The following is a 16,410-nucleotide window of genomic DNA, read 5'->3' on the forward strand; positions in this document are numbered from 1 at the left end:
TTTATTTACCAGGTAAGGCCCACTGGGCTATATAGCTATTTTTCAGAAGCGACTTGGCCACCAATGATAGCTCAATGAAGTGGCTTAACACGTGGAAATTTATCGCCGAAAAATACTCTAAGCGCATGCTTCTAAATGTGGTGGGAAACAACGGAGGATCCGGAGAAAAATCCACGTGACCACAGTGAGAACGTGTAAACTCCAAATATACAACAGGTGTCAGGGTTCGGATCGAACCCACGACCTGTATACCAGGCGAGGCGGTTAACATCTCGCCGCCGTGGTGTCGTTGCAGGTTGTGAACTGGTTTGAAGGCCCAGGGGCTGATATGCTGAAGGAGCAGCGAGGCATCGGAGACTCGGCGCGCGCAACACAAGCTCTGCAGCAGAAGCATGAAGACATCGAGAACTTGTACACGGTAACTGCCCCTCCACTGGAGGACATACATATGAAGGCTAGTCTAGCGCGATCGGTTTTAGTGACCACTGGGCCAAGCTAGTGCAGAGGTTTGATGGGTTTCTGGTTTGATTCCTGTTCATACCTTGAGACGTTGATTCTGAACCTCTCCTGGGGCTCCCTTCGTATAATGAAATGGGATTTGTATCGCGTTTGAATGTGACTTGCATCTAAGATGCTGTCCAGAAACGGTGAGCATTCTGGTCCATTCAGCCTTCAGTGATTACCGAGAAAAGTGTGTTAACATCAGCAATGGGAAGACAAAGGTGGCCAGGCGTAGTGCTAACCAATTCAATGAATTGCCGAAGTATGGGGGGGGTTAATTGATCCAATAAACTTTTTTTTAGCTGGAAAAAAAATAATGCTCAAATTCTCACGTTAAATGCATCTGCATGCAACACGAATGGATACATCGATTTAAATTAAAGATGCAATGCATCATGTACCTAGGGGCTGTTCAGACCATTGTTTATCAAAAATGCTCTTTCACAAACTGTTTCCATTGGCTGGACAAAAATCCGTCACTCTTATTATGCCACGCTTCATCAGTTCACCCCGAGCCAGGTCAGAGAAAATGAAGGGGATATAAACACGAGAGATAATAGAGAGCCGTGAACGAGAGATAAAGATTTGGGAGATGACAGTCGGTTATCGTGTGGAGATGTATAGCAGACATACACACAGAGAGAGAGACATGCGAACTCCAAATATACAGGTGTCGGGGTCGAATCCACGACCTGCATATCAGGCGAGGTCGTTAACATCTCACCACCGTGGCACCCCAATGCGGTGCCTCATTACTTTTCCGTCTCCGAGATTTAAATCGCTCCCCCCCCCCCCCCCCCCCGAGCTATGACCAGGCCGATCCGAACCCCCCCCCCCCCTTTAACGACTCCCTCCTGTTCTCCTGCCACTAAAACTTCTTCATCTCAAACCAATATCATCTTGCCTACAATTTTTCAATTGCTGTAAAGCACCTTTTATTTTTTATTTTATTTTTTACCTACGTGACTTTACCGAAAAAACCCAAGAGTATGAATCCTTGCAGTCACGAAAGCTTCAAATCTAGAAGTAAAGCACCTCGGAAAAGGCGCTGTATAAATCTCGATGAGATAAGAAAGTTTGCACTGAACGGCCGTTACTGATTGCGCGCGTCATTCGCCCACCACCCCCTCCCGCTTTCGTGCGCGTCGCGCGCCCACCCGCAGGAGTGGTTCGCCGTCTACGTGGACCTGGGCCAGCAGATCTCGGCGCTGCTGTCGGCGGCCGAGACGGCGGAGGGGGAGGAGGACGAGGGGGGGGTCGGCGGCTCCGAGGGCAGCTCGGAGGAGCTGCAGGCGCTGCAACAGCGGCTCAACGACGTGTGCTACCGGCACGCCATGCAGCTCGAGTACCGGCAGAGCCTGCTGCAGGCCGCGGCGGACTTCCACAGGCTCTCGCATGACGTGAGCCCCTTCCCGCGCTCGCTCGCTCGCTCGCTCGTGAATTGCTTGCTCGCTCGTCAATTCGCTCGCCATTTGGCTCGTTTGTCAGTTCGCTCGCTCGCTCACTCGCACGCCAATTTTCTCGCTCGCCAAATCGCTCATTCACACATGTAACACATTGACAGTTGTAATCTTAAAGAATGTGTACGTTGAGCCAAATCTCAAAACGCTGTGAAAAATCGAATCCATACGCACATCAGGGGGACCGCAGAAGACGGAGACCGTTTATTGGGGTTTTTGTTTTGTTGTTTACAAGGTTCAGTTGCGGGGTGGGGGATGGGGGTCAGACGACAGGGCAGGCAAGTGCGAAGATTAAACACGTTTCGTAGAAAAGAGACGGGTAATTCACAAGCAGTGGAAACGCGCATCACAAACACCTCAATTGTGTTTTAGTGGCACATCACCTGGGAAAGGTGTTGGGTGGGGGGGGTGGCAGAATGCATTTTCACCCGCCCCTCTGCGGAGCTGAGAGGTGACGTGGAGGTGGAACGTTGTTTGGGCTGAGCGTGAATTGTATTGCTGCTGCTGGTGCTGCTGTCCCCCACTGACTCAACTTGCCCTTGGCAGTTGTCGCACAATCTGGACGGGCTGCTGGGTGTTCTGTGCACGGACGTTCTGCTCGTTGACGGTACCACGGCGCAGCAGAGCCTGCGCGTGCTGGAGGAGAAGCTGCAGACCGTGGGTATGAATGCGTCGACGCACACGCTCCTATGCACGACTGGACATCGCTATGTATGTATTTGGAACTTCTTTCGCATCCATATGTAGCCGACCGCGCGAATCAGAGGTGTTTGGGTTAGGATAATAAACTAATGACAAAAAGCAGTTCTAAAGAAATTCGTTTTCAATCGAGATGATTTAAAAGTGCATTTCTCCAGTGGCTTCCTAATATTGGAAGGAAGAGCGTTCCAGACGGCCGCAGAAGTGCGTCTGAAAGGGCCCAATGCGGTGTCCGTGTTTGTTCGATGGTTAGCCAAAAGCCGCTGCGAGGATGAATGGAGTTTTCGTGATGGTTTATGCTGCTTGACAAGACCAGCCCGTTATTTTGGTTAATTTGTCGCAGGCTTTTAACAGTTGAGCCTTCTGGCGGTACCCCGGGGTACCAAATAATACAAATAACCGAGGCAATTAAATATTTTATTTCTGGTACACAATTTTTTCCAGGGGTGTACTTAACTCCGCGACTGGGGTACCAATCAATCCGAAATCGGCGCTACTCCGCAATGTCGAAACGCATCGGACGATTGCGCCGAAACCCTGAACGCTTTTACGCACCGTAGCGGTGCATCGTGCACAGCTCGTCGAGATGAGTCGATTGCCGCATCGCCGACCATCAACAGACTAAAAATTACGGCATCACGGACATTATGCGAGAGCCGGGGTACTATGGTACCCGGGGGTACTGCCATAAGGTTCAGTTGCCAAAAGTTATGCTGCCCACAGCACTCGCTTCTGTCCTATACACGCCTTAATAGCTGCTCGCTAACAGCACTTGCCCCTGTTGTGGGGAGTAGCGGCGCAGCGATGAGCGTGCTGTGCTACGAACCCAAGCGACCCAAGCTGACAATTATCTGAACCAGTGATGACGATCTGAACCAGTCTCCCTCAAATGAGTACCTGGTGCAATGCGTAAACATCGCCACTAGGGAGACAAAGGCGACCGGGCATGGTGCCCGCCACCCACGCCCCCGTGTGCCGTGCAGGCCTTCGTAGGTGCTCGCTAACAGCACTTGCCCCAACAGTCTTGAAATAGGCTATGTGGGGGTTCTTTGTCTTTGTGGGTGCACATGCAGAGGCCGTGTCACAGGGGCTGCAGGAGAAGAGCCAGGCCCTGTTGGAGCTGCTGGGCAGCCCCCCGCCGCAGGCCACGTGGCGCGGGGAGCCTGGCTCCGGTGACGGCGGCGAGGCCGACACCGGCACCCACGTGCACGCACTCATGGACGACATGCTTCTGCGCAAGAAGAGGCATTGCACGCACTCGCACGCACTCGCACGCACGCACGCACTCGCACGCACTCGCACGCACGCGCACGCACTCGCACGCACTCGCACGCACTCGCACGCACTCGCACGCACTCACACGCAGTACCCACGCAGGCATGCAGATACACACACGCGGGGCTGATAGAGTACACTCGCATGCACGTAGCGCGTGCACATGGCATGCACTTATAACATGCGGTACACGTAAAACGCGCACATGCAACGCACCCGCCTAGACAGATATAAAGATCCACTGCATAGCATTTCACAGACTGTTGGGGTAAGTGCTGTTAGCGAGCAATACCGATGAAGGCCGACATGGGACACGACGGGGTGGTTGGCCAGTACCACGCCCGACCGACTTTGTCTCCCCAGTGGTGATGTTTACACACCGCTCCAGGTACTCACTTGAGGCTGAGTCGACCTAAAGGAGGCCCAAGACCGGTTCAGATAATCGTGACTGGCGTTGGCCACGAGCGGACCCACCTGCGTGCACATTTAACGCACACCACGCATGCACGACTCGCCCGAATCTACGCACGCAATCCCAGGTAGCCAAGATTATAGCGCGGTTCTCCAACTGCATCTCGTGGGCACACACGTGCCGACGCATTAGTCGAATACGTTCGCACATGCTGTCTTTGTACATACAACAACAACAACCGCCATTCGCCACTAAGTGGCGGTGACGTCACCACGACGCTTGTGCCAGGCCAAGTGCACCTTGAGGCCACGTGAAGTGTCGAACGCCCGCTGACAGGAGGTCACGGGGCAGACCCAGGTGCCACGGGTCGACTGACTGAGATGTCCGAGATGACTGGCTGATGCACCACCTGTGCCCCCTACTGTACCAACTTGCTGTGCACAAAGACACATGCATTGTGTAAACTGTCGGGCCCCTTTCTGTCAGCGAGCACCTTCTAAGGCCATTGTACCGAGGCACGAGGTGAGAAGTTGGAACCAATACTCTATGACTTGGGGTCCGATAGACACGGAAAGGTGTTTGATATCTGAAGGCGGCTGCACCGCTCATGCAACAGAGAGACTCGATAATATCTAAGCCAGCTCACAGGCGATTTGATCTACGTGTCAATTCAAGCCCCCCCGCCCGCCTGCTCTGCTGTGTTACCCGCGTCCTGGCAGGTGTGAGGACATGGTGGACGTGAGGAAGCTGAAGCTCCTGCAGATCATCCAGGTGCTCAAGTGCGAGGACGACGCCTCCCAGGTGAGGATGAATTATTGGACCACTCGATCTGTTCACGTGCTGCCTGAGATCTCGTGCTCGTCATCATTAACTCTAAAAGCCATGATTCTCCTTTAATTCCCCTCCCTACTGAGCCTTCAGGCCATCACTCAGGTCTAAAGCCCTCTTGTCAACCCTCAGGGCCATTATATTATCTTGAACCCCTCATTGTGTAGCCTTAAGACAAATTACTCGCTCTCTGCTGGGCAGCCATTCTTGAGGGTTTATGGTTTTCGCCTTGAGAAGGCTGACTGGGTTGATGGTCTCAGGCCAGTCATCAATGGCTGTGTAAAAACAAAATCATTATTTTTTTTCCTTAAGTTGCCTAAATTCCTTCTAACAATATAAAAAAATATCGGTTGGACTGTCATGTGATAAGCAGTCTCCTCGCAGAGTTTGTAGGAAAGTGCAGCGTTTGTAGGAAAGCGTGCTCCTTCTAGGTAAAGGATAAAAAGGTCACGTTAATCATTGATTGGGAGAGGTCGTGTCTGTCCTTGGAGGGCATACACAAGGCATGCCCCTGGTGCGTGTGGATAAAGAGGTCTGTAAAAGAAACGTTCAAATTCTCTCCTGGTCTTTAAAAGATAGTTGAAATTCTTTCCTTGACACACCGTGTTCCACAACAGTTTTCCCGCGCGCACGCTCACACACACACAGAGTGATGCACTCCTTCCAACGCAATGCCCAGACATCGCAGCGATACACTCGGCTGCTCCTGGTGCGGTTGTCTGGCTTGACCACCTGGATGGGAGATTGTAGTTGGGGAGATGTTGTCTGCCTCGTCTGGTATACAGGAGGTATTGGGTTCGATCCAAACCCTGCCACCTGTATATTTGGAGTTTTCGCCTTCTTCCTGTGGTCGTGTGGATTTTTCTCCGGATTTGGCTGCAATAAATTTCCACGTAAGCCACTTGGTTGAGCTATCATTTTTGGTGAGAGGTCGCTTCTGAAAAAGCGCTACATAGTTCAGTGGTCTTTACCTGGTAAAATAAAAATGTTTCGTTTTTTAGTTTACATCTGTACGACAAGAAGAAGACTCCTTCTGAGTCCCGAGGTGGGGGCGATTAATTGTCTTGTGACGCAACTCGGATAGCACAGTTTTTTTTAAATTGTATTTCATTAGGAGCCTGCTACAGAGCACAAACCGCGACGCGGGGGGGGGGGGGTGTACAGAAAATCGATGGAACTCAGTCCCGAACAATGCATCTGGATTTAAAGCTCAAATCGCGCACTCCTTTACCTCTCTCTTCCCCTTCTCCCCCCCTCCCTTGGCCCTCAGTACATCACCCCCCAACGTGTTGTCCCCACTGGGTTGGGGCAGCGAGTACAACTCCCCCCCCCCCCCACCCCTCCTCGCGTCGTGCCGAATTAAAATTTTCGCGGAGTTTCTGTTCCCCTTCCGATGTCGGCCGGCGTATTGTACCCGGCTCGCGTTTTGTCCGGGTGGGTGAGGGGGGTGAAATAATAATTAAAAATACTCTGATAGCAAAGTTGATTGGTCGACTGCGCGCAGGCGGTGGACTGGCTCGGGGAGCTGCAGGACGCGATGCTCAAGACGCACACGCAGCTCGGGGATGACTCGCGCGAGGTCGAGGCGCTGCTGGAGAAACACAAGAAGTGCCACGACGTAGCCCAGGTGCGAGACCCCGCGCCGTCCGTCCGTCCGTCAGTCCGCTCGCTCGCTCGCCGATAATAACAATAAGAATGCTTTCGTTGTTTTCTATAGCGTCATTCATGCCAACAGCATCACGCAACGTCGCGCGGTAATTATATACAAGGACCAAATCCCATATGCACGGTTGGCCACGCACGGCGCGAAAGAAGTTCTACATACATACGTGCTTACCTCTTTATCGTTTGCGTGTGCGCGATTGGCCTGCGTGCGCGTGTGCAGAGCACGTACGAGTACGGGCGGGAGCTGCTGCAGGCGTCGGTGCTGATGCGCAAGTCTCTCCGCTACGCGGGGAAAGCGAGCGGCGAGGTGCTGCCGCGGCTCACGCGCGCCTGGAAGCAGTTCTCTGCCACGTCCGATGAGCGGGGATGCCGGCTCGCCATGGCGCAGGCTTTCCACGCCGCCGCGGAGAAGGTTCCGTCCCACGCCCCCCTCCCACCCCTCCCCCCACCCTGGACATGCTGGGCGTCGGTGAAAAAGAGCTTAGTAGCTCATCGGATGACTGACAAATAAAGATTCGAATTAATTAAAGATTCTGACTCCCCTCCATGCACGGTTCCCTCTCATCTCACTCTACTCCCCTCCACTACCGTGGCGCCCTTCGCAGCCTAGGGGTGTGGACGTGACGCCAACGATGACCAGCGAGAGATTCTCCGGTGATTGTCGGTTAAGACTACAGATGCGCAGTGGGATGTCTGGACACCCGCGGAACCCGTAGTAGTAGCTGTGCCCCTGCATCGCACCCCCGGGTAACGCAGAATCGAACGCAGCGCTGGGTTTCCTTCTGTCCAGAACCACTGCGTAGAAAACGTAGGTGAAATGCAGATGCTTTTGTAAATAACGATCAAGTCTGGGTTTCTAATGAGATGGTGAAGTATCTGGTGCTCTTACCCACGACTTCTATTGGTTGAGTAAAAACCCGTGTGTGTCTTATTTGTTTGTCTTTCTGTTGGTCTATGCCGGTTCTCTCTTGTTAAGTTAGTTTTTAAATTCTTTATATTAAGTTCACTTGCTTGCGCGCTTACGACCGTGCAAATCTTTCGGTCGTTTTTTAACCCACTTCCCGTGATCCAATCGAGCAGACATTTTGCACACAGACTCGTTGTGCGTGACAATTTATTTTGGTGAAAATTTTTTTCCAAAATTTTCCACTTTTTAGGAAAAAAAAAATTTCATATTTAATTTAAAATACCAATGTGATAAAAAATGAAACTCTTACTCCAGAAAAACAGAAATGAATAATAAAATAAAACCGATGCCACGCATATAAAGGATTTATAGTGAAAAACTTTGTTTTTATGGGTTAATTTTTTTTGCTTGTTCATCAATACATTTTTCAGTCTGTCAGTCTTTCTGTCTGTGCCTGTCTGCTTGCCCAACTCCTCTTTGATTGCCTACCTCTGCCTTTCCTGGCTGTCTGCCTGCCTGTTCATTTATCTGTTTGTCCACCCTCTCGGTCATTCGGTCTGTCTGAACTGTGTCCGCCTGCACCGTTCATCTCTCCGTTATCTTTCCGCACGCAGGTGCTGAGGGAGGACACGTCCGCCACGGGGAACGCGAGTCACGACCGCGAGCGGGAAGCGGAGGAGCTGGGGCGCTCGCTGCTGGACCGGCTAACGATGCCCGTGAGCCTGCCCGACGGGTACGATCCAACGCGCGCACGCGACGGCAACAACAGCGATTTCGATTTAAAGCTTTCGTGACTGCAGGGATTCATCTTCTTGGTTCTTTCGGTAAAGTCACGTAAAAGGAAAATAAAGAAATAAAAATAAAACAATTAAAAAAAATAATTCTCACGACGTTTCGGCCACAACGCAAGCAGCCGTCTTCAGGTGGAGAACAGGTCTGACTCTGCCTTCTCGACAGACCTGTTCTCCACCTGAAGACGGCTGCTTGCGTTGTGGCCGAAACATCGTGAGAATGATTTTTAATTGTTTTATTTTTATTATTTGATTATTTTCCTTCTACGTGACTTTACCGAAAGAACCAAGAAAACAACAGCAATGACAACAATGTGGGTTGACGTGGCGCCTAAATGTGACATCTCAAGGCAGTGGACAGCAGCCGTGTGTTTTTTATATGGGGAAGCGGTCAATCAGACACGGGGGTGAAAAACAGGAAGGGTTCCTGAGTCTGGACTTGAACAGGGAGCAGCAGGGAGTTGACAGCACAGATGGATGTGGAAAAGGGGAGTTCCAGACTAGGAGGGCAGCGGAAGAGAAGATTAATTTTAATTTGTTTCAGGGAATGGACAGACCCCATTCCCGTTCATCTATTTACCCCGTATTAATTCAAAGACGCGTTTTAAGATTCGTATCATTAAATGGGGGAAATGCCTAGAACGTTAAACCAACCAAACAAAGGCAACTTTTTTTTAGGAATCCCAGAGACGGTGGGAGAAACGCCCCAAGCTGTTGCTGGCACGGCTGCCTTGCTCTCGCAAATTGCTTAGTAATTATCCGGCAATGACTTCCTGTTTGCGAAAATGAGAAACCTTCATGGGGTGTTAACGGTCATATTGTGCGCGTTTTGGCGAGTCCGTCGCGTTGTCGGGTCAAAGCGATTTTTTTTTCCCTTCGAGATTGCGAGCACGCGAGTAGAGTGCGGTTTGCCCTCCTCTCGTGCTTCGTGGACGCCAAATTGACGCGCGGGGGCGGCTCTCGCTCGCATTAACAAGTCGCCTGACGCCTTAAAATAATTTGACGTCGACGTGAATAAAAATCATTGCCCGGTGTTAATTAAACTCCTAAAGCTGAGCCAAAACCATTTTATCAACCAACTAAAAGCCCACTGAGATTTTAGCTGCCACGCAATGATAGCTTATCGAAATGGCTCTTCATCATCACGAGTGGAAATTTCATAGTAGCAGCCAAATCATCTTAAGCGCTTGTTTCTAAATGTGGAGGGCAAAACCGGAGTACCCGTGGAAAAATCCACGTGACCACCACTAAGAAGAGAGAACGCATCAACTCCCAATTATACAACAGGCATCGTCAGAGTCCGGGATCGAACCCAAGATCCCTTGCTTACCGGGCGAAGGAGATAGCATCTTGCCACCGCAGCGCCCCAATTTATTTCCGCATACAGTTCAGTCGCCCTCCTGGGCTTGCAATGGCCAGCAGATGGCAGTACAGCAAATAGGTTCAAGAACCCGCGTGTGGCGTAACCCTTGGTCTCATCCCTTATGCAAAACACACCTTCACCAGGAATTGACCAAACATCCCAATGTAGGGCCCGCCTGACTTGTACCCGTTGTTATGCAAATCGTTTGTGTGATTCCCCGCAGGGACGCGAGGGCACTAAAATGTAATCGCCATGTTTAAAATTTAAAGAACGAGTTGTCAATTGAATTTACAACCCGCTGATCACGTGACAACTCATCAGGTGCGCCAAGGTGGTTCCGAATTGCCACGGGCGTAATTATTAGTTAGGCATCAGTCTGTTGGAGTGGCGGCGCAGCGGTTAGGGGACTGCACTTTCAATCCCGTGACCTGAGTTTACTGCTGGTGACGGTTGACACCGATTGGCGAGTGATATCGTAGCCGGGCCGTGGTCCTCGCTTCACCAACCAACGCTGACCAGCGTTGTGAAGCACCGTATGGTCAAATCATCGTTGTCGTCGTTGTTATCATGGTCATGGTCCTTCTAATGATCTCATCGTGGTCATCGTCATGATTGTTTTCTTCTTAGTTGTTATAGTTTTCGTCATCGCCCTGGTGTGCAGCAAAGAGACACACAATACATTGACTTAAAGCTTTCGTGACTGCAGGAATTCATGCTCCTTGGGTCTTACGGTAAAGTCACGTGACTTTAACCGAAAGGCCAAAATGAGCGCTGGTGTCTTGCTCATCTCTTGTTTAGAGCCCTGAGCTAATGGTCAAAGTTCCACATTCCACCACAATGTGATGCCTACTTTAGCGACCCTGAATGGACGATGGGCTGAGTCAACCCCGAACCAGGATTATTATTATTAATATAGTGTGTTATTATTAATAATAAGCGACTCTCTTTTACCTGTTTCTCCATTTTATGCTCCTGTCGCCTTTTTTTTTGTATCGTTTGTTGTAACTCCTTAACTCGCCCCGTACTGGACATCTGTAGAAAAGAGCCTCATAGCTCCACGGGTTCCTCCTCCATTCCAAGCAGAGTTTCTGATTCTGGAATTTTGTACGCGGTGTAACTATATTTCTCAAAGTTCCGCTTGACAAAGGGCTGACGAATCGTTTTTGTTACAACGCGTACCTGTCACACGGACTTTTGCCATTGAGCGTCGTCACACTAGTACCAAGCGGCGGCCTTCTCGCAGCTTTAGCGTTACTCGGTCCACCGCCGTCACCGCCGCTGCTGCTGATCTTTGACCCTCGCTGCTCGCTCGTCTTGCACTTCTCAGCTCGGAGCAGTTCTTCGGGAGCCCCGGCGACATGGCCGCGGCGACGGAAGGGATCCGCGAGAAGCTGCGGCTGCTGGAGCAGAGGCTGAGCGCTCCGTGCGGAACGCCCAACGGCGACTTCTAGCCACTGGCCCCAAGCGGCCTCCTCCGTTTCGCGCGAGCGGCCCCGGATTGGCCTCCGGGCGACTTGCGTGCGGTCGCTCGCTCGCTGACGGCCGCCGTCCCTCCCCGCGCGGGCGGGCAACTGTGCGCGCTCACGGTGGCCCGGAGCGTCGGCTTGCATCTTAACGCCCGGAGTAAAGACGTCTCGCCCGTTGTGGTGTGGTGACAAGGTCCTTGTTGGGTGGGGGGGGGTCAGTCTTTTCACGAACGCCTGGTTACACTGCACAGACTTCCGCGCGGGGTCTTTTGGCGGCCGGCCTTGATGGTCTTCCGATAACTTGGAACGAGATTTTGTCATTTGCTCGCCGTATCTTACGGCGAGGTCTCCTGCGCCGCCCTACACCGTGGTATAACGGCCCGGCGTCCTGTACACTACACCGTCGAGGTTTATAAGCTGCCGATGGCTTGTATATCATGCTACGGTAGCCTGTGCGGTGTGTTGTTACACCCCACACCATGGTGTGTATAACGTGATATTCTGTACACCTTAGTGCCCTTGATTTACACTGCACCTCGCTGCGGCACACACACACACACGCACTCGGTATCCCGTACGTCTCGTACACCGTTTTGCACGCTGCGCGTACCGCACCGAGTCCCGTATGCCTCCCCGTGCACACTGTGAGAGTTGACGGCTGTGTAAACTGCACTGCTAAGCACGCCTGCGCACTAACAGGCTGCACAACCAAGCCTACAAACGCGTTCCTCTCTTCGCCGGGTTTATCCGGCGTACCGCCACCACCGCCGCCGCCGCCGCGGGTGAATTTCATGACGAATGAAACGGCAGCGCGTGTGTGTGCGCCAGTCGCGTTTGCGTCTCGCGTTTACGAAAAGCAATGTGGTCCGGTATCGTGCAAGTGGCTTCCTATGGTTCGGCCGCTGATGCAGGGATTTAAGTGACGAGCGAAGGGCATGCGGTCAGAGAGCGGTGTCGATTTTACTGAAGGACCTGCGGGAGTAGGGAGCGGAGAGTGAAGGGTGTAGCAATGGGTCCCTGAACGTAGGATATTGGTGCGAGAAGAGTACAAGAGGGAATCTGCGTTCAGGATTGGTGGGGCCTACAGCACATGTGTTGTCGCTGGGCTTTAAAGCGGCGAGATTAGCGAACTCCCGTCCCTTTTTTGCAATAAGTGAAATATTTGAGCAATGACAAATTGGATTTTCGATGGAAGTAAGTTGATTGGTAATTGCAAGCCTCTTCGGTTTTTTAAAATGTATATTCTTGCAAGGTAAAGTACGGTTTATCATCTTAAAACAACGGGGCACATTCATTTTGTTGGATTTTTCCAAGTGTTGCAGTGAAGGTGCACGCCGACTGCATATTATTAATGACGATCGGGATGGGTATTTCTTTTTTTTACCTACTTGGGTAGATGGTGGCAATATTTTCTACTCAGCCACATTTCCCATCGTGGTCACACAGCAGTCTTGATTAACTTGATAGTAATACATAAGTGCACGCTAAACTTCTTAATCAATAGAAGCTTCTTTCAGTGATGTTAGGCTCCGGGTAATTTTCTCTTATTTATTAAAATATTTCTTTTTTTTTTTAAGCAGGCTGGCCATTTTTTTAACTTTTTTTTAACTATTCGCTTGATGCTATAAATGGTGCTGAAGTAATAGCAATTTAAATATTTTACTTATCTGTAATAATTATTCGATCATTAATACTTTTAGTTGACGAGTTATAGGTTAGCGTATTCACGTTATTTAAACATTGAGCTGGCCTCGCCCTTGGATTGTAGTGTTAACCAAGTACAGTACAGCTCTCATTTTTCCACGTTAACACGTTTGATTATTTCCTATAGCGTACTTTTTCTTGATTCACAGATGGTCACTATTACTTTTAGAAGTTTTCCCAATGCGTTTCGGCTTTGATCGGCCGATGTACAATGTATGAAGTAATAGCATTTCCTGAATCTGCGTAAATATCACCGCAACGCTCATTTTCAATTGGTTCCTATATTGATATGTTTTGCCAATCCCAGCGCAAAACGATTCTCGTTTTGTGTGGGAGGCAATTGGAGTGCCTGCCATAATAGGTTCTGTCGGCTTTGAATAAGAATAAGGTGCCACGGTGGCGAGATGTTAACTACCTCGCCCGGTATGCAAGAGGTCGTGGGTTCGATCATGTTCCGACGCCTGCTGTATATTTGGAGTTTGCATACTCTCCCTGTGGTCGCGTGGATTTTTCTCCGGGTCCTACGGTTTTTCCCTCCACATTTAGAATGAACATGCGTTTTTAGAATATTTGGCTGCTATAAATTTTCACTTGATGTTAATCCACTTTCTTTGGGCTATCATTTGTGTGATAGCCAGGTTGCTTCTGAAAAAGGGCTTTAGCTGGTAGTGGAAATATTTTTTTTAATAAAAGGAGTAATGCCTGGAGAAAACCCACACATTCGAGGACGATATCACTCAAAACGCCACACAAATAGGTCAGAAACTCAGTCACTTTATTGGCCCCGTTGGCGGGCATCTTCTCTTTTTGTTATTTCTCCACATATATCTGAGCCAGCCACCAACTCCCCCACCCCCCAAGTCTCTGCACTGCAGAGGGGGGAGGGGGGGAAGGGGGTACATTCACAGGTGCCGCTCCTGGCAGTGAGTTTATTAAGATGATGATAGTTTCCTTCTGAGTAGTGCAACGGTTTGACAACGAGCAAGCGGCGTTGATTTTTTTTGTGTACGAGCAAAGTGCAGCGCAGCGGTTCCAAGTTTTTGTTGATGTTGGCTGTAATTGAGACGCATTGTGTCTCAGCGTAATGAGACATCCGGTGTTGCGGAATCCCATCGATTTCAGATTGCCGTGCCAGTGTGCTCCATATCTTTTAAATAATGGCGAATGCTCCATGTTTTCAATGGACCACAGTTTGGAGTATTTTGGTCACGAAGTAGTTGACCTATGAAATTCAGGGTAAGGCTTTAAACTAAAGTGATTTTACAAGGGCATTTACGTGGCAAGTTTAAAAAGAATATATATATAATTTGGATGTTTTTTTGTAAAGCTGTAAATGATGAAATTAAAAATGTCTCGAGGGGAATTGAATAGAAGCTGCACGTTAATTCCATGCCCAGACTCATGTAATGAGATGTAATGGTGTATTCTGTTATTATTTCTCAATTAAGTGTTCGAATAATGTTGAGTCTGCACAATATTTGACAACTGTGTTCGAACGTTTTTCTCTCCCACAAACTTTCAGATGTTGATCTTGTTTTTATATCCAGTATTTAAACACCTTTTTGTACCCTACCTATAATTTTGTATTGTCGGCTTGAAAACCAAACATGGTAGATGTTATGGATGTTTCATGATTGTTATTTTTAATCGGATTATTGGCCATTGCTCTCCGTGAGGCAAAGCGTCGCACCGCGTACGAACGCGTGCGTTATGGAGCATTGTGGGTAAAAATCATATCTCCAACTCCGTTCTGTTTCTTCGCTTATGAATATACACATTTTCTGTTAGCCCATCAATATATTGGTTTTCCAGACCAATATCTCACGACATTTGTTTAAACAACCAAATTCTGGAGCGGTCTTAACCTTCGTTGGTTGCATCAGCAGAGACACGGTTGTTAAAAAACATTGTGTTTATATGTATATTAAAATGCACCTGTTGTTTAGAGCCAGGCTATTTCAGAGAACTTTATTATCATCTTGCAAGTTCAAAAGCCATGAACTGAAGGAAACCAGTTTATGTTTATCAGCAAACATTCTGAACATTGCTAATGTTTTTCTAATGTGGAATGTTAATTATTTTTTTTATATTCTTGTTTTGGAAGTTCCGGTCGCATTTCATCCACCTGCATTGTTTAAAACAAATGTTAAACGTGGTCGTTCATTGTAGCATGTCACTGAAGTTGAGAGATACACTACAAACGAACATGTATTCATGATAAACTGAAGTATTCTTTTTTTGTAGTTTCTTATCCGCTTTTGTTAATTTAAAGGCACGCGGTCTCGGTAACCTCTACGTCACAAACTGTAAAAAATGTAGAAAGTAAATACAGTATAATTTTGTAGACTTTTATCGTAGGGCGATGTCTGTGTAGGAGGTTAGGCGATGGCGAGCCGAGGGTAAACCGAAGCGTTGAGGCTCTATATTCTCATATTCCTGAACTCTTGCAGTTTAACGGGTTATAAAATGTGCATGTTTCACTTACGTAAGCAGGTTCAACAATAAAGACACATTGTCTTGATACCGGTGACCGGTTGCTGCTGTTGCTGTTTCACTGGCGTTAGTGAAGTTGAGCTCCACATAAATACAGGTGGAGGTGCAACCAGGGCCCTCCACGGGGGGTGGCGGCGTGCAGGGCCCCAGGGCAAATCCCACCATGTGGACCCCCACCCTGCCCTGACGCGGGAGCCCCCCAATGCGCGGGGCCCGGGGCGGTCGCCCCGATTCGCCGTACCCCTAAGGACGACGGCTCTGGGCGCAGCCCTGCAATTTCTCGCGTCGCTGCTGGCAGAAGGGGCGCCTCATCGAGAGAGCAAGAGAGAGAGAGAGCCGCCCCTCTGGAGCGTATTGGGTCTACTCCCACGCTGGCCAGCCGCCTTGGAAGAGGTTGGAGTAGCCACGCCGAGACTCCACCGCACGCTTTCGGATGGCTGCTGATGTCGATGCAACGGCTACAATTTCACATTGAGGTGGTCAAGCCAGGTAACCGCGGTCGGGGTCAGTCTGAGTCGTGTGTCGCCGTGTTGGTGGATCGGTGGCATTGCGTCGTTATGTGTTGTTCGGTCTGTTCTGGATGACCACAGTCGTACACTGGAGACCTGCTGCTGCTGCTGGTCGACTAACTGAAGTGTGCCCATACTGCCGGGTTGACGGAGGCGGGAGGAAATTGAGAAACTTGCTCAGTTGTATTTTTTTCGATTTAAAGCTTTCGTGACTGCAGGGATTCATCTTGGTTCTTTCGGTAAAGTCACGTAGAATGGAAATAATGAAAATAAGAAAAATTATTTTGTCAAATAAAAATTATTTTGTCAAATAAAAACTATTTTGTCAAGGTGCTCT

At 49.6% G+C, this 16,410-nt stretch overlaps 1 protein-coding gene across 1 annotated transcript in view; it reads left to right on the top strand.

Moving 5' to 3' along the window:
- SESTD1 (SEC14 and spectrin domain containing 1) overlaps positions 1–15,597 on the top strand; it is a 35,941-nt gene extending 20,344 nt beyond the window's left edge. The window contains exons 10-18 of the mRNA XM_061563348.1: positions 296–418; positions 1,665–1,901; positions 2,508–2,622; positions 3,734–3,905; positions 5,067–5,148; positions 6,680–6,802; positions 7,061–7,252; positions 8,362–8,480; positions 11,229–15,597. Of these exons, the coding sequence (XP_061419332.1) occupies positions 296–418; positions 1,665–1,901; positions 2,508–2,622; positions 3,734–3,905; positions 5,067–5,148; positions 6,680–6,802; positions 7,061–7,252; positions 8,362–8,480; positions 11,229–11,352 (1,287 nt within the window). The 3' untranslated portion in view covers positions 11,353–15,597. The remainder of the gene's footprint in view (positions 1–295; positions 419–1,664; positions 1,902–2,507; positions 2,623–3,733; positions 3,906–5,066; positions 5,149–6,679; positions 6,803–7,060; positions 7,253–8,361; positions 8,481–11,228) is intronic.
- The last annotated feature ends 813 nt before the right edge of the window (positions 15,598–16,410 follow it).

Source organism: Lethenteron reissneri, chromosome 31, assembly GCF_015708825.2.
Source record: "Lethenteron reissneri isolate LAM-NWPU_2019-01 chromosome 31, ASM1570882v1, whole genome shotgun sequence".
Classification (NCBI taxonomy): Eukaryota; Metazoa; Chordata; class Hyperoartia; order Petromyzontiformes; family Petromyzontidae; genus Lethenteron; species Lethenteron reissneri.